General features: G+C 48.0%; 1 protein-coding gene across 1 annotated transcript in view; it reads left to right on the top strand.

Moving 5' to 3' along the window:
- Positions 1-25459, top strand: part of Mertk (MER proto-oncogene, tyrosine kinase) — a 100563-nt gene that overhangs the window by 6480 nt on the left and 68624 nt on the right. Inside the window, exon 2 of the mRNA XM_034637348.2 lies at positions 14610-15012. Within this exon, the coding sequence (XP_034493239.2) occupies positions 14610-15012 (403 nt within the window). The remainder of the gene's footprint in view (positions 1-14609; positions 15013-25459) is intronic.

The raw sequence follows: 25459 nt of genomic DNA, 5'->3' as shown, positions 1-25459 counted from the left end.
GGGAGCCGTGTGGGAATTAGGGTGGCACTCCAGTTCACACCTGTACACTCTCTTTGTACTCGGGGTCTTCTACATGTTTCTCACCTTCCAATATCTTCTAGATATTTCTCACTTGCATCTGCCGAGTGAGCCATGGTCCTGGGCGAGCTCTGATCAGCCAGGATTAGTGTCCTGCTGGCCCTGCCCAGGAGGGGCCCGTCCTCCGTCCTGGGTCTCAGGTTGGCACTTAACCAGGCAAATGCACTCTGACAGATCCCTTTTCTGCGTGAACTGCTTTTTCTTGGGGACTCTGGTTACCTCAGCCTTCAGGGGCCGCAAACGTCTTAGAACAGCCTCAGCTGTGGTCTGGCCTCTCATTAGTTGCACAAAGGAAAGCCTTGTTTGTTTTGGAGCAGGGGCTGTTCAACTATTTTCAGCCTTGGGGGCTTCTCCTTGAAGCTCCTAATGGGAGACGGGCTTCATTACGGTTTTGAAAACAATCATTTTCACAAGTAAGAACAGGCTGTCTTCCCAGAGAATATTAGGAGGGAGACCCCAACTTGCTGAAAGCTGCTTTCTGAGACTCCGCTGCTTCTAGAACCCTCCGGGAGGTGATGAATATTCATGACCTCCCCAGCGCTGTGTGCATCCACAGGCTGCCCTTCCGTAGCACAGTGAATGGCAGGCTGCCCCAGCGAAGGAAGTGAGGCCGGCCTCCAAGCCTTTTTTACAATTCTGGCACGTGATCTGGAGACCTGAAGATGAAAGCGGGGTTCTTTCAAAGTTTGGGAGCAAAGAAAAAAGAAAGAAAAGGAAAAAAAAGGAAGTTCATTAGATGTAGCATTTGTTTAAAATAAATAAATAACCACTGTGGGAGAAGGAAGAAGGAAGTTCTCCCTCCAGTTTAGGTGTTACCCTGCACCCCAGGGGTGGTGCCTCAAATAGGAGAGCAGATGGATGATTCTGGGGCTCTTCTGGGCAAGGACTCCACCTGATGGGGAAAGGAGGGGACACTTGTTCACAGATAGGCTCCATACCCAGTGCCTGAGCCCTGTCCCTCATTCTGGATGTGAACAGCCTTGGGCATCAGCCTAGAATGGGGGCAGAGGCTGAGCACAGTGTGTCTTAAGAAATGCATCCTGCCAGTGGCTTCTTTCTGGCAGGAACCATTCCCTGCCACCTGGGCTGTCCGTGCCCACAATGAAGTGTCCGCCAGTTCTGTCTGGAGCAGTAGAGTAGAATTGCAGGGTCATTTTGAGAATGGTGGACATCCTCAGGTTATGGCCCCTTCCTGTCCAGTCTGCTGGGAACCTGGACTCTGGGGTTCTGGGAGGCAGGGAGATGCACTAAGTCTTCCTGGAGGGGGTGGGGTGTGTCCCCCAAGGGCCGCAGCCATATGGGGAGAATGATGTCAGGTTTTTGTGGGGGTTTTTTGTACCAGGGATTGAACTCAGGAGCACTTGACTACTGAGCCACATCTCAGCCCTTTTTATGTTTTATTTTGAGACAGGATTCTGCTAAGTTGCTGAGGTTAGTTTGAACTTGCAATCCTCCTGCTTCAGCCTCCTGAGCTGCTGGGATTAAAGGCGTGCACCACCAGGCCTAGCTCATTTTTAAAAGTCTGTTCATTCAATGTTATGATATAATTTTATATTTGAAAATTTAAGAATCTGTATTTTGTGATACACATTATAGCAGGTACACCTCCTAAGTTCTTTGGCGGGAGGATAAGCACACAGACAGCTATAACGGGGGTCTCAATAGGGGGTGTGCTCTGGACCCACCTGGGGAGCTTTTTCAAAACCCAGAGGCTGCCAGGTACAGTGGTGCACCCCTGTAATCCCAGCTACTGAGGAGGTTGAGGCAGGAGAATTGAAAGTTTGAGACCAGCCTCAGCCAATCAGCAAGATCCTTGACAATTTATCAAGACCCTCAAAATAAAAAATAAAAAGGGCTGGGGATGTAGCTCAGTGGTAAAGTGCTTCTGGGTTAATGCCAAAAAAAAAAAAAAAAAAAAATGGGGGCTGTACCAGAGGGTACAACAGTTAATAGAATTCACATGTGTGATCACCACCCAGCAGAAGAAGTCAGACATTAGCAACATAGTTGAAGTACTCCACGGCTCCCCACCAGGCTTATCCCCTCAGCCCACCCAAAGACAACTGCTACCTGACATTGGGTGTTTTAGTTCCTGTGCATTTCTTTCTTTAGGGACAGGGTGGTACCAGGAATTGAACACAAGAGTGCTCTGCCACTGAGCCCCAGCCCCAGCCCCTCCCCACCCCCTTTTAAAATAACTTTATTTATTTTTCTGTGGTGCTGAGGATTGAACTCAGTGCCTCACAAATACTAGGCAAACGCTCTACCACTGAGCTACAGCTACAGCCCTCCTCAGTCCTTTTTATTTTTATTATTATTATTTTTTTGAGACAGGGCTTTACCAAGTTGCCGAGTTGAACTTGCAATCCTCCTGCCTCAGCCTCCTGAGTTGCTGGGATTATAGGTATGCAGATTCCCCTGCATTTCTTTATCCTTTGGCCACACGTGGGTGTTGAGAACACTCTAGTATTGTCCTGTACTGTGTCACTTAGGGTATACATTTAGCTCCCTGTAACAGAATACCTCACTTTGGTTTCTTAACCAAGGAGTCTGAGGGCATCCAGGCCCCGTTGAGACAGTAGCTCCATGTTGGAGTCAGAGAACGAGCTCTTTACTCGGCTGTCTTTAGTGATGGTTTTAGAATTCGTTGTCTCAAGATGGCTGCTGTGTCTCCAGGCATTTTGTTTGCCTTCCAGGCAGAAATAAACCAGAAGGACAAAAGACTAACCATCTCCTACCAGCTGAGTCTGTCCTTTTCATCAGGAAGGTGATAGCTTTATGTGATGCTCCATGCTGCAGACTTCTGCTTACATTTCCCTGGTTACCCCCAAACAAGGAAGGGCAGCAAAGCAAGGTTTTAGTGGGTCAGATGGCTCCTATTTATAGGAAGAAAGGGAAAGGGGTATTGAGGATGCTTACAGGAGCTTGCAACATGCACGTTATAAAATTGCATGTACAAAGGGAGCGTTCTTCTTCAGTTTGCTTTTTTAATATATATATACTTTTAAGTTGTTGATAGACCTTTATTTATTTATTTATTTTATTTATTTATATGGGTGCTGAGAATTGAGCCTAAGTGCCTCACACATGCCAGGCAAGTGCACTAACTGCTGAGCCATGATCCCAGCCCCTCAGTTTGCTTTTTTAAATCCATGTTGAGTTCACTAGATTCATCTAGTTTGGAAAGTGTAGCCCTGGTTCATTATCTTCATAAGCAAAAATGTCACTGTACCATAGCTTTCTTTGTTCATCTTATCTCTAGGAGGCACTTGGGTTTTCCCCCAGGGTTTTTTTTCATAAGCCATGTGGACATGAACATTCTTCTTCATCTTTTCTGCCCAGAGGTTCCATCTGTTGTAATAAAATATTGTAATAAAGTGTGGGGTTTGATGAGTTTTGTCAAATGCGTGTGGCAAAAGCATGACCTGAATCGAGGTGACCCTGCCTTCCTGCTGGTCGCCTTGTGGACAGACAGGTCTTCAGGGGTGGGAATGCTGGGTGGCAGGTTGTGCAATTCCAGCTCCTGTTGCTAGTGCTGCTCCACATCTGGGCTGGGATTTCTCCCGGAGAATGCTCTGGGCAGGTCGGGGGACGCTCTAGGGCAGGTCACAGCTGGTGTGTAGCTGTCCTTCTGCCCTGAAGCCCCCCTGTTCAGCTCTCAGGACCAGCTGAGCAGCTGGAGCCTGTGTGTGGAGTCAGGCAAGGCAAGGGGGGGCTGGCCCGGGGACTCCCCTCCACTCCTTCCTAGCCACACAGACCTGGGCAGGTTCCCTAGCACCTGTGAGCCACACAGTCCTCCCCTGTGAAGCAGGGACAGGATTTTTCCCTTCACAGGATTAGAGATGACTGTGTAGGTGAGAGGGCTGATGGAGAGTGAGTGAGTGTGTGTGTGTGTATGAGTGTGTGTGTGTGTGAAAGAGTGAGTGAGTGTGTATATGTGTGTGTGTGTGTGTGTGTGTGTGTGTGTGTGTGTTGGGGAATGCTGGGTCCTTTGCCTGTTTCTCAGTGGAAGAGATGGGCCTGAAGTGGCACCCCCTTTCTCCACAGAAAAGCCTGCTTCATCATGGCTGATTTTAGGACTGTCAGCAAAAGAGTCCATTGTAGATAAACTTCCTATTTTCATGTTGCCCTGTTTACTTGGCCACTGGCCGAGAAGATACCAGCACTCCAGGTGCTGGACACCCCCTTACTAGTTTATCACAAACGTATCCAGTGTAGTACTTTGAAGAAATGTGCAAACAAGGCCTCTGGCCTTGAGCTGGGCTTCACAGAGATGCCTACATTTTTTAAGATAAATTACAACTGGGCTCCATGGTAACAGCTGGCAGGGGGAGGAAAGAAAGGGGAGAAGAAGCTCTCCCCTTCTCAGGTGTTGTCCTTGAAGAGTTAACTTACTCAAAATAGTGAAAGAAAAAGCTGCTTTTATGTGAACTTCTGCAGACTGTGAACTTCTGAGCCCCTCCCCTTACACGCTGGGTATAAAACTCTGAAACTTCTTGAACTCGGGGCTCAGGGGATTGATTGATTACAGCAGAAGCTGTGCCCTCTGAACCTGGCTGCAGCCAAATAAAACTGTTTCCTGCTGTCTTCGGTGCCTTGCCTCATTTGTCCCTACAACAGGCCATCCAGAGGTTCTTTGATGTATCAGTGTAGGTCCTGATAAACTCATCGTTAAGTTGGAAACATGGTCAGCTGGCAATGTACATGCCAACAGACCAAACACCTGGCTTGGCCCCAGCACCCCAGAGCAGCTCGTGGCTGATGGTGGCAGGGGTGCCGCTGCCCCACATCGTGATAGGAGGGTCGTGCTGCACACCACCATCCTGGGAAGCATCAAAAGCCAGAATTTAAAGAAAGGTTTCTACTGAATGTGTGTCACTTTCACCTCATCTAAAGCCACATGGTCCTAAGTCCAGAATCTGTGGTGGGGTGCCATCTCCTCTACTTCCTGGAAGAGCGTATGTGGAATTGGTGCTGCTTCTTCCGTAAGCATTGGGTATAATTCTCCAGTGAAACCATGTGGGCCTGAAGACTGGGTTTTGGAGTGAATTTTTTAAATTATGAATTCCATTTCCTAATTCCATTGGAGTAGCCCTGGAGCTTAATAGTTACTTACTAGTTACCGGCTATTCGGCAGGTCACCTGTTCCGTGTTGCTAGGTTGTGGTAGTTTGTGTTTATGGAGGACTTAGTCCACCTCCCCTGTCTTCAGATTTGGGTGTAGATTATTCCTCGTATTTGCTCATCACCCCCTTTATTTTCTTCTTCTTTTGTTATGCAGGGGTGGAACCCGGGGGCCTTGGATGTGCCAACCAGGCACTCTGCCACTGAGCCACACCCCAGCCCTCCCTCATCCTTTTGCAGCCCAAAGAGACTCTAGTGATGTCCCCCCTCCCCTCCTAATGCTGATCGTTTGTGTCTTCTCTCTGTTTGTTTGCGCATCTTGCTAGAGATTTGTCAATTTTATCAATCCTTTAAAGCAATCAGCTCTTTGTTCCATTGCTGTCCTTTTCAGTTTCCTTCCTTCCATATTTCCTTCCTTCTGCCTGTTTCAGTTTGTTTTGCTGTTTCTGGGTCCCAAGCTCAGAGCACAGGCTGCAGACTTTTCCCTTTTCCTGTCGTATTCATTTGGTGCTATTACTTTCCCCCTTCACGCTGCTTTAGCTGCATCCACAAACTTCTGTATGCTGTGTTTTCATTCAGTTCAATGTATTTTTTAAAATTTCCCTTGAGAGTTCTTCTCTGATCCATTGATTATTTAGACACTTAGTTTAAAAATATTTGGACAGTTTCTAGTTACCTTCTGTCATTGGTTTCTGATTATGTCCATTGTGGTCAGGGAACACAAACGACATGATTTCCATCTGTTGAGATTTGCTTTGTGGTCCAACAGACTGCTTGCCTTTGTTTGTGTCCCATTGTCCTCTGGAGAGAATGCATGTTCTCTTGTTGGGTGGAATGTTCTGCAAAGGTAGATTATTTCCCTTAGCCATGTTGTTGAGTTCTTCTATGTCCTTGATTATTCTCTATCTAGTTGACCATTCACTATTGAGAGGTGGTACCACCTATAACTATAATTATTGATCTATTTGCTTCTTTCTGCACTGTCAGTTTTTGCTTCACATAATTTGCAGCTCTTTGCTTAGGTTCATAATTATTTAGGAGTTCTTTGTCTTCTTCACAGATTAACTCTCTCATCATTGTATCATGTACCTCTTTGCCTCTGATAGTTTTCTTTGCTTTGAAATCTACTTTACCTGATATTGATGTAATTATCCCATTTTTCTGTTGATTAATGATTACATGATACATCTTCTCTTTTTTATTTCAACTTGCCATTTTATGGAGTGAATTTCATATAAACAGCAGATAGCATGTTTATAAATCTACTCTGCCAATCTGTCTTTTTAATAGGTGTGTTTAGGCCATTTACATTTAGTATAATTATTGGTATGTGAGGTGTTGATATTTTGCCATCTGAAGGGAATGATAGAATCCCTTCCTCCTTTCTAATCCCTTTACCCCCCCCCCCACCGTTTGTGATGTGATTGTCTTCAATATTATCACCTCATGTAGAGAACCACATCTGTGTTGCAATGTTTCTTCAACCATCACATATAATTTAGAAAACGCAGAAGGAGTCTGAGTATTTATTTGTATTTTAGCTTCCTGTGTTTTTCCTCCCTCCTGAGATTTCAACCTTCCTTCTTTTGCTGTTCGGTTTGTGTCTGGAGGACCTCCTCTGGCTGTTCATAGCAGAACTGCTGTTAGGTTTCTTCATCTTGGAATACTTTTATCCCCCCCTCGCTTTGCGGATAGAGTTTGAGTTGATGGTTCTTCATTTCAGCATTTGAGAACCACTGTGACTCCCTTTTCTCTCCTTCTGTTTTTTTTTTTTTTTTTTAATATTTATTTTTTAGGTGTAGATGGACACAACACAATGCCTTTATTTTTATGTGGTGCTGAGGATCGAACCCGGGTCCCGCCCGTGCTAGGCGAGCTCTCTACTGCTGAGCCACAATCCCAGCCCCTCTCCTTCTGTGATTTCTAATGAGAAATTCATGGTCTTTCAATCTCTTCACCCCTGTAGCAAGGTGTTTTTTTCTGCCTCAGAATTTTCAAAATGTTTTGTCTTTAGTTTTCAGAAGTTTGACTCTGATGTATCTTGGTGTGGATTTGGAGGGGGCTTTATCCTATTTGAGGTTCACACAGATTAATAAAGATCTAAAGGTCTCAGAGACTATTTTGTTATTGTTCTTGTTTGTTTGGTCTCTTTTTTGTTCAGATTGGATAATTTTCTCTTCTTTCATTTTCCAGCACACAGATTCTTTCCTGTACCCAATTCCTTCTGCTGTCCAACCCATGTGTTGTGTTTTTTATTTTGGTCATTGTATTTTCCAGTTCAAAAACTCCCACTTGGTCCTTTTCTGTATCTTCTGTTTATTTACTGAGACTTGGTGTTTCTTTTCTGAGGCTTTCTATTTTTCTCATGTGTTTCAAGCACATTCATAACTGCTCATGGAAATACTTCTATGATTGCATCATTAAAAGCTTTTTCTGGTTGGCTTAGGTGGTGTAATCCTGTAATCCCAACTATCCAGGAGGCTGAAGCAGGAGGATTGCAAGTTGGAGGCCAGCCTGGGCTATTTAGCAAGACCCTGCCTCAAAATAAAAATGGCAGGGGCCTAGGGATATAGCTCATTGGTAGAACACCCCTGGATTCAATTCCGGGTACCCTTGAATTAATTAATTAATTAATTAAAAGGTTTTCCAGATAATTCTGTCATCTTGGCATTGACATTTCATTTGGTTTACAATCAAAATGTTACTGTAACTTGGCTACTAGGGGTATTATGTTACCAGGCTCTGGATCTTATTTAAATCTTGTTCCACCTGGTTCCCTCTAGCTCTTCTGGCTGGAGATCATCTGCTGCCTTGGTCTTGCTGCCTGGTCAGGCTGGGTAGGAGTGCCTCCTGGCTATTCTGCTGACTTGAGGAGAGGAATGACCTCACTGGTTCATAGGGAAAGCTGACTCTGGACTCTCCAGGAGGCCTCAGATTCCGCCCCGCCCCCCCAGTGTGAGGAGGGGGTTGTTTCATTGTCCTTTGATGTTAGTAGGGCAGAAGTCAAGGATCCCGCAGGTTCTTTGCTATCAGCCTCTGGGGTGACCTCCAGGCCCTGGCTGCTCCTGTGGTGTGGCTGTGGCACCCTGTACTTTTAACCCTTGCTGATATGAGTGGAGACCGCGCCCAGGGGCTTTTCTGGGTGGGGGCTTTTCTGGGTTCCTCTTCTGGCCTAGCTTTCCCTGGGTTTTCTGTCTGGCTAAGCCCCCCTTTTCCTGGTCCTTTAGAAAGGGCAGGCTTTTGCTATTTGATTGATTTGGTTTGGTCTTTGCCTCTTAGCATTTCCAGCTTGCTGACTTTTGGCTCCAAGGCTGGAATATGTGGGGCAAAAAGAAAACCCAGACCCAGTTGTTCTTGGGCCCTGAGGTCTCTAGCTGGTACACTTTGTTTTCTCTCCACCCTTCATCTATTTTTTTTTTAATTGTGGTAAAGTACGCCTGACGTAAATTTTACCATCCTCCCCATGTTTAAGGGTACAGTTCTGTGGTGTTAAATACACTCAAGATGTCCCACTGTGGCCACCGTCCAGTCCCAGAGCTCTCTTCATCTTGTAAAATTGAAACTTGACTCCCATTAAATAACAGCGCCCAAGGTTTTGGCAGACACCACCTACTTTCTGGTCTCCAAGTCTTTCAGAATTTGAAAAAAAAAAAAATGTTTATCTTATATGTAGCCCAGTGTCTTAAAGTTATACTTTGTGGGGGAAAGAATTGAGAAAAGTGCACCTAGTATGCTGTTGGAGGGGATTTCTTTACCCTCCATCACTTAGTAAAGATCTTAACAGACTTTTGCTAGGTAGTTTGGTCTTCCAGAGATAGTCAAATTTTACAAGGAAATAATTATTTTTCTTAAAAAAAAAAAAGAATGGAATTTTAGTCCTAGGAATTCAGGTATCAGTGGGCTGGAGGATACATTTGTGGGGGCAGCGAGATGGAGGTGGTAAACTTGTAGGCTGAGTCTTTCCTGGGACTCCTGAGGCTGCAAGTGGACCCTGAAGAGAACTAGCCCCAGACCTCTGCCTCCTGACCCCAGCCAAAGTGTTGTCACAGCTCCGCTCCTGACACTTGGCAGCCTGCCAGGGGAGAGCGCAGGAACACCCCCTGTTAAGTAAACACTGCGTGTTCACATTTCATTGCCGGGGGTTGGAGGGCTCAGTCAGCCTAACGGGTTCCATATGTTGGCCTTGCTGGTCCAGGCATGACTAGCTACACCTCTGAAATGACAGATCAGATGTCTCATGTGATGGAAAAAATAACTGCCATTCATTGTGTATCTGTGCAGGCCAGACCTTGTGCACGGTGTGTTTTATTTGCAACTCTTGCAGAATACTTGTATGCATTTAAGAATGTTTACACCAAATTTATAATCATTCCTATATCACCAGGTCAGCACATCAAGAAAAGGTTTAATTTTTTACGAGAGCACTTTCTATTCATCATTCCAACATAGATAGGAAATCTATAAATACAATCTTGGCATGCTCTCTTGGCAGGTGCATTGGAATTTAGAATACTTTTCCACTTGCCTTACTCTGCTCAGTCCTACTTTGGAGTGGTTGCAGATCCCGTTTGCACATTTGTAAGTTCTTTTTGAGGATGAAGGCGGAGCTAGATGATGCTGGCAGTCTTGCACCCAGGACCTAGCAGAGCACTATAGCAAGCAGCCGTGTTTGTCAATGTGTTCACATGGTCCTTGCTTCATTTTGGTTTCGGTGCTGTTATCTGCAGTGCGTGGCTCTTCTCTCCAAGTGGAGGTGTCGTCTATCTCCCTTCGTGATGAGGACACTCAGTCTTGGATGGACAGGTGACTTACACAGGGTCGTCTGGCTTCTGCATGGCTGAGCTGGGGCTCACCTTTGCCCCTCCGACTCTGGGGTCCTTGTTCTCACCCCACCCCTCCTACAGCCCCCATCGCCCAAGTCACACCAGTCAGACCCGAGCCTTCTGGATAGAGATTCTCAGGCTCAATCCAGGACCCTCAGGACCAGCTGGGGGTGCTTGGTGCCCATTCTGTACCCGTTCCCTAGAGCAGAGGCCTGATCCTGGCTGCATAGCAGAATCACCAGAGGAGAGTTTTAAAAATCCCAGTGCCCAAAATGCACCCCAGGCCAATAAACTCAAGCTCTGGGTGGGATCCAGACATCAAAAGCTTAGTTTGAGGTCATGGCCGGAGAGTAGGAGCAGGCTGGTGAAAAGTCACGGATTCAGGAATGCTCTTTCGGTTCCCTGGGTGACTCCCTACAGCAAGGGCCTGGGGGCTGCAGTCTGCTTGGGAAGCTTCTTTTTTAAAGTACTTATTTGGAGAAAAAGCCAAATACCTGTGTTGAAAAGTAGGGTTCAGGCTGATGGGGCCGGCAGGGGCTGCCTATGGCTCTGAGTTTCCTGGTTTCCGCTGTTGGAGAGTGTGCTCAAGGGCAAGGGGAAGGGCATCTGCTCTTTTTATTTTTATTTTTTTTAGCCAAAATGGATATGTGGGGTCAGGGCAGTAAGGAAGAAGGCGCCACCTGAGAGGCCCAGGCCCCTTCAGACCCTCCCAGCCAGGGCTCAGAGAGGCAGGACAACTTGCCTGCTGTAGGGCTCCACTGTGCCCTCCAGACCCCTCCTCCTGCTCCAGGTCCCAGAGGCTGACCTGTGGCCACAGTGGTCTGCCATGAACTCCTTGGCGCTCGGGCTCCAGCTGGTTTCCTGAGCCACATAATCATTGTTTATCTGGAATTTCACTGAAAAGAGGTGTCCTGGTTTTATCTGGCAGCTCTGTGGCAGCTGTGATCCAAATGAAGCATCTGTCCCGCCAACACCATGTCTTGTCTTTTTTTTTCTTTATGTTCGGTATTGGGGTTTGAAGCTGGGGTGGGGTAGGTCTCAGCCACTGAGCTACATCTCTAGTCTTTTTTATTTTATTTTGAAAGAGGGTCTTGCTAAGTTGCTGAGGGTGGCTTCAAACTTGCAATCCTCCCTCCTGGGTCTCCTGAGTCTCTGGGATCTTCGGCATGTGCCACGGGGCCAGGCCCATACTTCACCCTTTGTCCACTGTGCCTGGGCCTTTCCCTCCTGTTGCATCTCAGCTGAGACCTCTTGGGGCACGCGTGGCCCTGCCACCTCTCCCCTTCCTGTGCCCTCAGCTGGCCCTGCTCGCCAGCGCAGCATTTTTCTGCTGGGCCCTGGTGCACTAATGCACACGCCAGCCGGGTCCCTTTCTTCCTACAGTGGCCTTCTTTTCTTTCGCTTTCTCCAGGTGTTCTGAGGGCATTGGCTCCAGCCAAGTTAATGATTTACAGTTTAGGACTGGTCATTCAGGTCAAGTGATGGACGGTGGTATTTTTCCTAGTAGTGGAGTCCCCGCTACTCTGGATCAGTCCAGAACCCTTTGCATTTACACAAACTCTATATATACTAATAGACTATACTAATAGAACAATGCCCGTCTAGCTATTAACCTGGGTAACAGGGAAGCCGCCCTGGGACACAATCCACATAGTGGCCTGGGGGTGCAAGTGAAATAGGGGTATGGCCACCCAGGGTCTGGCCCTTTCAGGGTCTGGCCCTTTCCCTAGGGAGGGTGGGGCACAGGGCCTTCCTGTAGACTGCAGCACACCCCCCAGGCAGGCCCTCCTCCCCCCAACCACAGGGGTGCTTGGTAGGCAGAGGCTATACCCCTGAGACCCAGCAGGATGCCGCCCCTCCCCTCTGATCCTCTTCACCTCCTGAGGAGCCCACCTCCGAATGCCATCTGCAGATGAGGTCAAAGATTCAGTTTGGGAGCCATTGCTCCTCCCTTCTGCCTTCAGCGGTGTAGCCAACTCCAGTCTCCGCTTTAACCCCTGCGGCTCTGCGCCTGGGACAGACCTATTGGACGTTCGGGAACCCAGGGACGCCCTGTAAATAGTCATTGGCAGTTGAATCATTCATCCAAGTTCTGGCCAGTGGAATGAGAAGATGGGTCGTCTTTCAGGCCATCCCGAGTACCGGGTGCCCAGGGGTGAATTGCCCACTCAGGATTTCGGGGACCTCCTGAGGGCTGGTCTTCCCCAGGCAGCTAGCTCATTGGCGGCTGGACTCCTATGGACCTGAGAGTTAGACCCCAGTTTGTAAAGAGGGGTTGGTTATCTTGCAGGGCTGGGACTGCAGAATGGGCTGCCATTTTATCTAAGCACTTTGATACATGTTTGCATTTTTAGTATAACCAGTTACCTTATCTTTATAATCAGAAAGGTTTAGGGTTTTTTTGTTTGGTACTGGGGATTGAACCCAGGGGCACTTTACACTGAGTCACATCCTCAACCCTTTTTTATTTTTTATTTTGAAATAGGGTGTCACTAAATTGCTTAGGGCCTCACCAGGTTGCCAAGACTGGCCTCAAATTTGCAAACCTTCTGTCTCACAGCCTCCCAAATCGCTGGGATTACCGGCCTGCACCATTGTAATCCCAGTTTTCCTGGGTTTTTGCACTGAAACCTCTTGTCCTCTGCCTGGCATTCATCCTGCCTCCCTAAGGAGGCAGGTCCCAAAGGCACAGCCCTGAGATGAGAGTGGGCCCCAGCAGGGGGGAGCAGTTCCACAGTGCCGTACTAAGAGGGCTCCTATGCAGGGATGCCCAGGCTGAGAGATGCTGGCCGTCCTGAGTGACAGGGCATAGAGGATGCCAGAGGAGAAGTCCCCAGGTCCCCTCTCTGCCTCTAGGTCTCTTGTTCCTCTTTTCCTTAGTCTGCTACCTACTGGCTGACACTGACACTAGCAGTTATTTGTTATTCATTGGAAACTCCAGTTTGGGGTGGGGGGTAGGGGTGGTGGTGGAGGGGTGTGTGTCCTTGTTCTTATTCACCAACTCTGGCGTGACCCAGGGCTGAGGCCAGCTGCTCCCTCGGGCACCCTCGGGAGCCCAGCAGGTATGGGGTTCTGAGCTGAGTGAGTCGGAGGCACAGCCCTAGGGCAGGTATGGACCCTCTGTGTGCTCCACCTCACTAACCCATGGCGTGATGCGTGGCCCTGCATTTCCCTCATCTTTTTGCTTGAACCAATAACAACCAGCTTAGAATGTACGCTCCAAACGTGCCTTTCAAAAAACCTAAAGTACAACTAATGTGAGCCTATATTTTTAGAAACAGTTGTGAGCCAGATGAAATAAAAACATCTCCCAGCTCATTCCCGCAGGCAGGCATTTTCTGGAGGCTCCAGCTCTGGTAACATAAGCACTCCCCTCCCCCGGCCCCCCCCCCCCCAAACCTGTAAACTCATCTCTTTAGACCAGTCAGTCTCTTTAAGACTGTTGGCAAGATTCATAGCACCGTCTGAGATGGAGCAGACGGCAAGAAAAGGGATCTTAGCTCTCCTTGCTGGCCCCTTCCTGTTGAGCTGGTATGAAGGGCTTGGAATGAGTCACCTTTTAAAAGATTTTTTTTTTCTTTGCGGTACTAGGGGCTGAACCCAGGGCCCTGTGATGCTCTACCACGGAGCTCCATCCCAGCAAGATTTTTTTTTTGGGGGGTGGGGGTTTCTTTTCCTTCCTTCCTTCCCCTTTTCCTTTCTCTATCACCCCAATTCTCCCTGGGGATTGAACCAGGGCCTTGTGCATGCCAGGCTAGCGCTCTACCACTGAGCCCCATCCCAAGCCACAATCTTATTTCTGAAGCCGTCTTCAGAAGGGGGCTGTGAACAAGTGCATGAACTTGTGTAAGGGTCCCGCGAAACATCGGAGAAAGAGACCACCAAGTGACCATTCATGCAATTGGCCAAAGGGGATTTATTGAACCAGCATGCTGGGGCTCCGTGCCCACTCAAGAAGGGAAAGCAGCCCAGAGCCCCGAGCAGGGGCTGAGCACTGCTTAAGTACACTTTTTGGGGAGGCGGGAGGGCTTTGTATACATCAGAACAAATCATCATGAGGCGCGGGAAAATTGAACAACAACTCCTAAACATGATTAGTTCATTCATTGGCGGGAACAGGTCAGGCTGGAGTGATAGGTCATTCCTAAGGAGGGGGTTACATTTAAACTGATTGGTCCAGGCCCTGCAATGCCTATGTGTGACCACACAGAGCCCTTATTAAACAATCCAAATAGTCAGGGGAAATATTTACTGGGCGGTTCTAAGCATTGTCTTAACAGCTACAGAAATTTCGGGTTTTGCAGGTAGCATAGAAACCTAACAATACCTCCTTTACATTTTAACTCAGACCTTGCAGCTTAGAAACTTTTACAACACCCAGTCTTTTACCCTTTAACTTTTACGCTTTAACTTCAATTTCTTTTACCCTTACACTTGGACATGAGACGTATGCTGAGCTGCGTGTTGAGTGATGGCTGCGCATCTTGCTGAAGGCACTGAGGATGCCCTGCTTCTTCCCATCCAGCTGGGAGGTGGGGCATCTTCCCCAGACTGAAGACTAACACTCAGGCTCTCTGCTTTTCAGCCATTGCCGAGGTGCAGGAAGACACCAAGCTGTCCCCAGGACCTTTCCCCAGGAACCTGCCAGCTGACCACGTGCCACTGTCCTCTGTCCACCGCCGCGGGGTCCAGCCTGCCTGGATGTTTTCACCAACCCAGGCTGGAATACCACATCCGGGGAACACGGCTGTCCCCCAGGTGACCTCGGCTGCATCAAAGCTGCCACCTATTGCCTTTAATCACACGGTTGGACACATAATACTTTCTGAACACAAAGATGTCAAGTTCAATTGCTCCATCAGTGTACCTAATATCTACCAGGACGTTGCCATTACTTGGTGGAAAGACGGGAAGGAGCTTGGAGCCCATCATTCCATCACCCAGTTTTACCCAGATGACGAAGTCACATCCATAATTGCATCCTTCAGGTGTGTGTGCTTTCTATTTTTCTTTTTAGATGTTATTATATTGAAACAAAGCCTTCTAATTTAAAACAACAAACCAAACAGCCTTTCTATTCCTTCAGTTGTCTCAAATAGGTGAGCATCTGTATTGTTGACTTCTTTTAAACTGAGCCCCACTAGAATTGTTAGCAGATAATTGGGGTGGGGGATGGTGGCTACCTGTCCCCTGAGCTACAGGTCAGCGTCCAGTGCACTAGGACAAGAGCTCAGTGCCAGGAGCAGTGGTGCACACCTGTAATCCCAGAGACCTGGGAGGCTGAGGCAAGAGGCTCGAAAGTTTGAGGCCAACCTCAGCAACTTAGCAAGGCCCTAAGAACTCAGCAAGACCCTGTCTCAAAAAATAAATAAATAAATAAAAAAGAGCTGGGGATGTGGTTTGGAGGTTAAGCACACCTGGGTTCAATCCTCTGTCCTGTGGGGGGAAACAAACAGACAAACAAAAAACTTCCACTAGTGAGCAGAAATAGTGCTTGTTTCTTTGCCGCAGTGGGGATCAATCCCAAGACCCTGGGCATACTAAGCACAGGTTCTGTCCCAGCTCATGGGAAGGTGTTTTTCAAGGGGCTTTAGAAGGTATCAAGTTCACCATTAGTGGAGACTTTAAAACAGTTCGCCCGCCCTCCCATTCCCTGTATTCACCACATTGCCCTGCCCTCCTCCCCCAAGGATCTGTGTGCTGCAGCCCTCAGGCAGGCGGGCAGAGGAGGTGGAGGGTCAGCAGCCTAGGACATGAGGCAGGTCTTTGGCTGCCCCTCACACCTCAGTTTTCCACTTTGTTCAGCAAGAGCTAGCAGGAGGAGCTGGGGAGCCAGGGAGCCACCGAGGCGGGAGGTGTGTCCGGACTGTTTCGTTCTACTGGAGATGGAGCTGCCCGGTTCATGAGCCAGCTGCTGCTTTTTCACCCACCCTTTGGTATCGTGCACTTCTTCTGTTATGCTCGAATTCGGGACCCCCAAAAGACCAACAGAGACCAAGATTGATGTAAGCAGCAAAGAAGTGTTTATTGGGAGGTAGCTCCATCCTCCGCGTGCACACAGCAACTGGTGGCGCTGAGAGGCCGCGAGCCCAGGGTTTGCAGCAGTTTTATACACTCATTGGGGAAGGCAGGGACCCCAAATACATCATAGCATCTCTTAGCAAATCATCACACACCGTGGGAAAATCATAAAACAACTCTTAACGTTGATTAGCACATTCACTGGTGGAACAAGTTGAGTAGGGGTGATTGGTTAGTACAAGAGAGGGATTCCTTTGAACTGATTGGCTTAGGCCACAAGGGGAGTACATGCTGAACTGCATGGTTTCCCAACACGTTATCAACCACCATAAACTACTGGGGGGTCATCTGGCATCCCAGGTATTTTCCCTGTCTCTTGCTGATGGGTGGTTGCTAGGGGGTTGCTATGGGTCCTCACCTAGCCTGACAGAGTCAGGGACACCTGGGGCAGCAGATCTCTCCTGTTATTTGTAGATAAACAACTCAGCAGGGTGGGTATGTGCCTAAGAGTGCTCTGTGGGTTTTTCCAAGGACAAGGGTCATACCCCCTTCCTTGGACAGGCTTTGCTCTGAGATAGAGGCTGGTATTTCACTTCCTCTGAAGCTGTTGGGTTGTTGGTTTGCTTCTCCCCACTTCTCTTTTGTTTCTTAGCTTTATTTATTAGCATGTATTAATTTTACGCGTGTGTGTGTGTGTGTGTGTGTGTGTGTAACTGGGGATTGAGCTCAGGGGTGTTATAGCACTGAGCTATCTACCAGCCCTTTTAAAATTTTACTTTTTGGGGCTGAGGATGTGGCTCAAGCGGTAAAGCGCTCGCCTGGCATGCGTGGGGCGCTGACTTCGATCCTCAGCACCACATAAAAATAAAATAAAGATGTTGTGTCCACCGAAAACTAAAAAGTAAACATTAAAAAAATTCTCTCTCTAAAAGAGAGAGAATAACAATACTTATTTATTGTAGCTGGGATAAAACCAGGGTTACTTAACCACATCCCCAGACCTTTTTATTTTTTATTTTGAGATAGGGTCTCACTAAGTTGCTTACAGTCTCCTAAATTGCTGAGGCTGGTTGAACCTGTGATCCTCCTGGGATCACAGGCGTGCGCCATCGTGCCAAGCCCTTTTTTAAATTTTTGGAACAAGGCTCGTTTCACTGGGTTGCCCAACACAGCCTTCAACTTTTGGTCCTCCCCCCTTGCCTCCTGAGTAGTTGGGATTACCGGCGGGCGCTGCGCCCAGGTTAATCTGACATCTGGATGAGGTTCAGGGTGATGTTTCAGCAGCACACGGCGCACTGTCCAATCGCTTAGTTAACATTTCCATTTCCTCATGTGTTTGCGGTCTTGGAGCCTCTCCTAAGTCGTCCTGAAATGGACCACAGGTTATTGTGACCTGTAGCGTCCCCGCTGTGCTGCAGACGGTAGAACCCCTCCTCCAGCCTCATTTAGGTTTCGGTGCCTGCTCTCCGGGTGCAGTGGGAGCGCCAAGCTTCCGGGGATCCCTCCGCCCTGGAGCGCAGCCGCTTGGACGTGTCTTGTTTTCACTTTCCCTGACCTGACGCTTGGCAGCGTCCCGCACTGGGTCATGCCTTTCGGTGAATCATTTTGTTTCCTTTTTCAGAAAGCCACCTTGCACAGGGTTGAGTCACCGTCAGTTTAGTCTGTCAATACTTGCACGGAGAGGTACTTCTCTGCCCTCTTGGCCCAGGTCATAGGCTTGCTCCTGGGTCTGCTGAGGTCCCCAGGCAAACAACATGATTCCATGTCTTCCCTTGGTTGTCTTAACTCTGTCTGGGTTTTTTGTTTTCTATTGTTTTGTTTTGGAACTAGGGATTGAACCCAGGGGCACTTAACCAGTGACCCACATCCCCAGCCCTATTTTATTTTGAATTTTGAGACAGGGTCTCACTAAGTTGCTTAGAGTCTCACCAGATTGTCAAGGCTGGTTGGTCTCGAACTTCTGATCCTCCTGCCTCAGCCTCCTGAGCTGCTGGAATTACAGGATTACAGGTGTGTGCCAGTCCACCCAGCCATGCTCGACATTGGACTTTTTATTTTTTTTATTTTTTTGCATTGACTACAGAATGCAGACCCTTTACTGCTGATAGATGCAACTTCCGATGAGAAAAGTGAAATCATCATTTAGTTACAAATGAGTGAGGAGTTGTTTATAGGCTTAAAGAAAGAGAAGGCTGGCACATGGGTCTCACTGGGTGTCATCTGGGGAGAGTGCACCCCTGTGGCCTCTCTGGATATGGCCAGCCATGTGTCCCTGGGTCCCTGGGTCAGCTGCCACATCTCCCAGCCTTCTTTCTATAGTGGTGGACCAGTGCCTGGCAGCTGTGGGAGGGTTCCAAGGATCCAGTTGAAGAGCATTTGAGTGGGAGAGTTTTGAAGCTCAGCATAGGTCAGGGTCTTAGTTGTTAGGGCTCAAAAGGAACTGGGTGACGTTTTGAGAAACTTAGAATTAATTTTGTTTCTTGTATTCAACTTACTATGTGTACACTCCATTCTAAAGGAGAATAATCTTATCTACCTCAAAACCAAGCCTTAAAGCAGGTTTCCTGGTCAGAAGTCGTAGGAATGATGAACACTCAGCTGAAATGGGTGGCATTCATGACATCAAATCCATCTTTATGATATACTCCAACTTTATGAAGTTCGGGTTCAGGTGCCCCAGTGTCTGTCCGGTGTGATTCCAGGAAGTCAGTTATAGTGACGTAATCAAAATTATAAATGTGTATGTCATTGCTCGGCATTGAAGGACATTGAAGACCCTAAACTTGCTATCCTTCGATTGAGATCTCTGAAGTCCCCATTTGAAGGGTGACTTGCCTAAGGTCAGGAGACAGCCGGCTGGTCATGAAATCATAGGAAGAGGACACAAAATGTAGAGTGTGTCTTGGCAGGGGTTAGGGGACCCAGCAGAGAAACACAGCCTGCAGAGCTGGTCACAGGCTGTTCTCCTATGAGATGTCACTGTCATGTTCGGCAGTCCCTGTAGGTAGGTGTGGGTGGAATTTACTGGATTTTGGAAATGATGAGGTCTCCAGACTGAGGGCCCCACAGTTTGTATCTGCACTCATCTTTTAAGCACCAAGACTTTGTAGGTGGCTGACCAGCGGCTGCAGCTGGGCCTCTGCCCGGGATCACAAGAGTATCAGTCACAATGCTGTTGCTGTCGCCAGCCTGGAGAAAAGATCGAGATCCAAACCAAAGTGCCGGTCTCACTGAGTGAGAATTGCTTTCACGCCATCCTGCAGTCAGAAAAATCCCAAGTCCAGGGCCGTCCCTATTTAACCTTCTTAGCTGCACTGGTCCCTGGTTGTGGCTGCAGATGGACCCGAGGGAAGGGGATCCCGCTGCAAGGGCAGGGATGGCGAGGTCCTGTTAGTGTGCTGAGTTGGAGTGCCCTGGGACTTCAAGTCTGGCCATGAAGTGTCATTTTAAGGGAGAAGGGCCCAGCCTGAGGACCAGGGGGAAGGAGCTTCTGACCCTGAGTGACCGCATCCTGCAGTCAGACTTCCGTTCACTGAAACTGGAGGGGAAGAAAGATGGATAGGTCATGAGTTCAGGAGCATTTAAGTACAAATCCCACATTCTCTGGAAAGATTAGAGATTGGGTACTTCTTCGTGAGATGATTCCTGAAAGATTTTCACAACTACTTGGGCTTAGCTTGTGTGTGTGTGTGTGAGAGTGTGTGTGTGTTAAATTTTTTGAAAATGATAACATGTATATTTCAAAAATCCTTGGTGGGATCGCAAATTGGTACAAACACTCTGGAAAGCAGTATGGAGATCCCTCAAAAAATTAGAAATGGGCCAGGCTCAGTAGCACACACCTGTAATCCCAGTGGCTCAGGAGGCTGAGGTGGGAGGATCCTGAGTTCAAAGCCAGCTTCAGCAAAAAGCCAGACGCTAGGCAACTCAATGAGACCCTGTTTCTAAATAAAATACAAATTAGGGCTGAGGTTGTGGCTCAGTGGTCGAGTGTCCCTGAGTTCAATCCCTGGTATCCCTGCCCCCCCAAAAAAATTAGGAATGGAATCACCATTTGACTTACTTATCCCACTCCTTGGTATATACCCAAAGGAGTTAAAATCAACATACTACAGTGAGATAACCATATCAATGTTTACAGCAGCTCAATTTACAATAGCTAAGCTATAGAACCAACCTAGGTGCCCTTTTACAGATGAATGGATAAAGAAGTTATGGTATATATAAAGAGTGAAATATTACTCAGCCATAAAGAAGAATGACTTCATGACATTTGCCAGTGAATGGAACGATGTGGATCTGGAGACTCTCATGCTAAGTGAAATAAGACAATCTCCAAAACCCAAAGGTCAAATGCTTTTGCTGATGTGTGAAAACTAAACCACAATAAAGGGTAAAGGGAAGGAGAGAAGTTCAGTATATCAGACAAAGGGGAACAAAATGAAGGACGGGATAGGAATAGGAAAGACGGTAGAAAGAATCTAACATAAACTGGGCATGTAATCCCAGCGGCTCTGGAGGCTGAGGCAGGAGGATTGCGAGTTCAAAGCCAGCCTCAGCAACAGCGAGGCACTAAGCAACTCAGTGAGACCCTGTCTCTAAATAAAATATAAAATAGGGCTGGGGATGTGGCTCAGTGGTTGAGTGCCCGAGTTCAATCCCCAGTATCAAAAAAAAAAAAAAAAAAAAGAATCTAACATAATTTTCCTATGTACACATATGACATATACCTAAGTGCCCACCACAAGAATAGGGTCTTAATTAGAATAAGGTATATCCCATGCTTGTATAATTTTATTGAAATGCTTTCTCCTGTCATGTATAACTAAAAAAGAACCAATAAAAAAATAGGGTGATGTAAAAAAAATTTTAAAAGCAATCACCAGAAAAAAAAATATATAGGGCATTATATATATATATATATATATATATATATATATCTCCATAATCTTACAAACCCCCCCAAAAATCTTTTCAAGCATATGTAAGTTTAATGTTCTTGAAATAAGTTAGTCTTTTATTATATAGATGATTTTATATAGCCTCTTTCATTCATGTTGTTATTAACATAATCTTATAATGTCATATTCATTACACTCGTTAACATAAACATTTCCCTAAATTATTAAAAGTTTTCAAAATACTTTAATGGCTTCCCTTATGCCTCTGTATTTTGTGATTGTAAAACAGAAGCAAATATAGAATAATGCAAATAAAATTAAAAAGGGAAAGCAGTAAGTTATGTTCCAAATGCCAAGGTCAAGGGCATATCCATTGGAGGAAGTAACTAATGCGCTATTTCCTGCCAAGTGCCCCCTGAGCTGAGTCTACTTTATGCTAATAATTCACCTTTCATTTGTCTTTTTCCTGTTGATCGTGGATGTCTGGTGGTGACGGAGCCAGGAGTCATCTTCCTGGGGTCGGGGTACTGCATTATAATGGATGGCTTGGTGGTTAAGGCTGAAAGCCCACCCCGTTCTCTCCTGTCCAGTCCTGGTCCATGTGAACTCCAGCTGCAAACTCCCCCCTTACCAGCCTCCTTTGCCTGAGTCACTGGACTGAGCTTCCTCCTGGGTTCTCTGGCCCGTTACCCTCCTCATCTGCATCCAGTGCCAGCTGGGCGGGTAGGGTGTCTTTCAGCCAGGCCCCGGATGCTGCTTGGCCCAGACCTCTTCCTGGAGTCTCCAAGGGAGGGTGTAGTTTGTGGAATGATTAGCCCTGAACTCTAGTATAGCACATAGAAGGCCTCTAGCTTAGATGGAAAGGCCCCTTGCCAGGGTCAGCATTCTAGAAAGGCAGAGGCCATCAGACAGCAAGACCGGGGATACCTCAGTCTCTCAAATGCAAACAGGAACCAAGGTTCTAGGAATGGGCAGATCTGGCTGCTGGGGGACTTGTGGTGAGGGGGAGTGTTTGCTTTCTGTTTGGTCGGGGGTCTGCTGTAGTCCCAGTGCTAAAGAATTATACTTTCTCAGTTTTCTTTGTTAAGATGTCAAGTGGGTAGTTTGGGTCCCCTGAATCCTGATTCCCTTGGGGTCCCCTGGGTTCGAGCAGGCTCTTGGCTGCATGAGACTCCCAGTGCTGTGCTAAGCCCTCCTGCGCTTGGCCTTTGTGACTGATTGGTGCATCGTGACAGGTCTTCATCTTGATGCTTTTGGTGGCCATGAAAGTGGGATTGTACATGAGCAATCAGCAGAAGGCTAGAAAATGAGAACTGAGCCAAACCACTAGCAGGCAGGTGGCCGCAGAGGCCCAATGGTCACCGACTCACTTCACACCCCCGAGATCCTTGGCCCAAAGCCCTTGCCCTGGCTTCTCCGGCATCTCTCATCAGCCCTGTTCCAGAAGCAGTAAGCTTCTCAGTGGGTCTTTGTGCTTCTTTATTACATCATTTTTATTTTTTGTTTTTTATCATGGTGAACGACCCAGAACATTCCACCCCTTTCTGACCGCGTAAGTCACCCTCATCCACACTGATATGCTGCTAGCCAACCACAGAACTTTTCTACCTTCCCAAACTGAAACTCTGTCCCCCTTGAACACGAACTCCCCATTCTTCCCTCCCACGGCCCCTGGGATCCACCTTTCCTTACATCTCTAGAAGCATATATGTGACATCGTATATTAACCCCCTGCCCCCTTTCGTTGCTTTTAGAGATTCCAGAGCTTAGCAACTACTTAGGAGCCTTTTCCCAGCAGAGCAGCCCAGCGTGGCAAGATTGAGGGCCAGGGACTGCTGTGAGTTGGCAGAAGGTCCTGGGGCCACCAGCTGGACTGCCCTGAGTGAGCGGTGCAATTACCAGGTGGTTCCTGTCTAGACACCGTGGCTGAGTCTATCGTCCCTCTTCTCCTCCCTGGTTCACATGTCTGAATTTGACCAAAGCCTGACGAGATTTCTGTGTCATTTTTTTTTTTTAATGCAGAGTGTACACATAATAAAACAGTCTGACTTTTTAGAATTTCTCTCCTCTGCTCCAGCCCCCAGCCACCTCCCCATGGAGAGCTGAGGTTGCCCATCCCTTGAGTGTCTATCCAAAGATAGTTGATGCCATCCCAGGCATGTTTGTGTGTGTGTGCCAGTCCCAGGAGGGGTGTTAATCTAATATGGTGTTACTCATAGCTGTGGTTGAATCAATACCCAAGGGTCACATTTTTTGGTGGCTGTGGAAGTTCTGTTTTTGGCTGAGTCATGCACTGTGCTAAAATTATATTTTACTTCTTGAATGGCTTTTTTCTTTGTGGTTTTCATTTTTATTATTGAGTAGCGTGTTGATTTCCCTGAATGCAGCAGTTTCCTTGCTTGCTGGTTTGTTCAATACTGATGGCTCATTCTTCCCCAAATTGGAGAGGAAAGTCCTACGTCCTGTCCTGTCACAGTCGCAGAACTCTCAGCTCTGATTTCCTCCTGGGAGACACCTGTCCTGGCTGCCTGCCACCTCCGGCTTCAGTGTGGAAAGGATTCCCTCCTGTGGGGGGCCCAGCTGTGCCTCCTCTGTGCTGTCCCCGGGACCCCACTCCTGTGTTCCTTGTGCTGCTGCCCTGAGCCCAGGTCCTCCTCTTCCTGGCTTTCCCTCTGGCATCTCCAGCCCTTATCCACTAACTTTTGGGGACACACATGTCCAGAAATGCCCCTTTCTGACCTTAGGGTCATTTGGATAGATACAGAATTCAAATAGGAAAATCACTTCCTGTTGTAATTTTTTGGGGGGTACTGGGGATTGAATTCAGGGGTACTTAACCACTGAGCCACATCCCCAACCCTATTTTATTTTATTTTTATTTTTTAATTGTAGAGGGACACACAGTATCTTTATTTATTAATTTATTTTTTATGTGGGGCTGAGAATTGAGCCAATGCCTCACACATGCTAGGCAAGCACTCCGCCACTGAGCCACAGCCCTAGCCCTATTTTGTATTTCATTTGGAGTCAGAGTCTCACCGAGTTGCTTAGCACCTTGCTTTTGCCGAGGCTGGCTTTGAACTTTAGATCCTCCTGCCTCAACCTCCCAGGCTGCTGCACCTGGCACTAAGTTCTGAAAGGCAAAGTTTGGATCGGTTTCCCTTTGTGCTCTGCATCCTGGTTTTCATTCCTGGGCTGGATTTCCTTGGTGGTTGGCTTCAGGTATTCCTGGGCATTTTGTGCGGTCTGATTCCTACAGTCCCAGGTGTGTGGCCAAACTGACACTTAGATCTAATGGTTTCTCAGGCTCTCAGGGCCTCTATACAGGTGTACTCTGCATCCTGGGCTGGGTGTACCCCCTTTCAGCAGCCTTCCTGGTGCCACACCCTGTGTCCCGCAAGAGCTCCTGTGTGAAGGCAGGAAGATTCAGAGGCGTTGGGACAGGTCAGGAGAGCTGTAACCTTACTGTGCATCCTAGTTTGAATGAATTCACTGGCTGCTCACTGTAGGCAGGTAGGGCGTGGCCAGAGGAGGTGGATCCCTGTGGGTGTGCCCTCGAAGGGAGCCCCTGCCCTGTGGCCCCTTCCTTCTAACCCCTACTTCCTGCTGCCATATGTGAGCAGCTTTTCTCCACCACGTCTTTCCGCCATGATGCTGGGCCTCCCTTGGGCCCAGAGCAATGCACTTGGCTGACCATGGGCTGAGACCCCTGAGTTGTGAACTAAAATAGACTTCTTCAAGTTGTTCTGTTGGGTGTTTTGGTCACAGGGAGACAACGCTGACTGAAGCACTTTCTTGCTGGGCCATGTGGCAAGCTTGTTGCTGCTGTAAGGCCCCCAGCTTTGGCAGAGCCAGTCTTCCAAGGCCTGGGTGTCCTCTGCCTGTGCCATCCCCCAGTGGGCTCCATCAAGCCCTGGGCCCTGCCTGGAGAGCAGGATGGGTGCGGTGTGGAGTCTGTGGGAACCATGCCTCTTCAGTTCTGTGGTTTCCCTTGGAGCTGCAAAGCCTAGACTGGTCAGCCGTACAGAACCCTCTGGAACTGCTGAAAGGCAGAGTTGCTGAGCAGCCAGTGGTTTTCACTCTCAGTGGGCAGGTGCCATGAGACATGAGCCTCCGTGCCTCCTGCTTCAGCCCCTTCCCATCACCGTGACATTTAGGGACTTACTGGGACTCAGCTAGCCCCTACTTGGAGGTACCTGTCCTGCAAGGTCTCTTTCGTCTCTGGTACCCTCTAGGTATTGGGATATGCAGCTATGGCCCTAAAGCATGGCAGGATCTCGCCTTTCCTTGACCCTGACCCCCCACATGTGCACGATGCCGTCGCCTCACCTGGTGCACTCCAGAATCATGCTCCCACTGGAAGGGGAGGGAAGAGGAAGACAGAGCATCCCAAGGCAGAAGAGTACTGCTGGGGCCTGTTCATCAGGCAGTGCAGGCAAGAGCCCTGAGGTGCTGCTGGACACCAGGAACGAGAAGGAGGTGCCACAGCGGCCCTGACACCCCACCCCCACCC

This window comes from Marmota flaviventris, chromosome 14 (genome assembly GCF_047511675.1).
Source record: "Marmota flaviventris isolate mMarFla1 chromosome 14, mMarFla1.hap1, whole genome shotgun sequence".
NCBI classification, from domain to species: Eukaryota; Metazoa; Chordata; class Mammalia; order Rodentia; family Sciuridae; genus Marmota; species Marmota flaviventris.
Note: the sequence above shows the minus strand (reverse complement) of the source record. Positions and strands in the feature narration are given on the sequence as shown.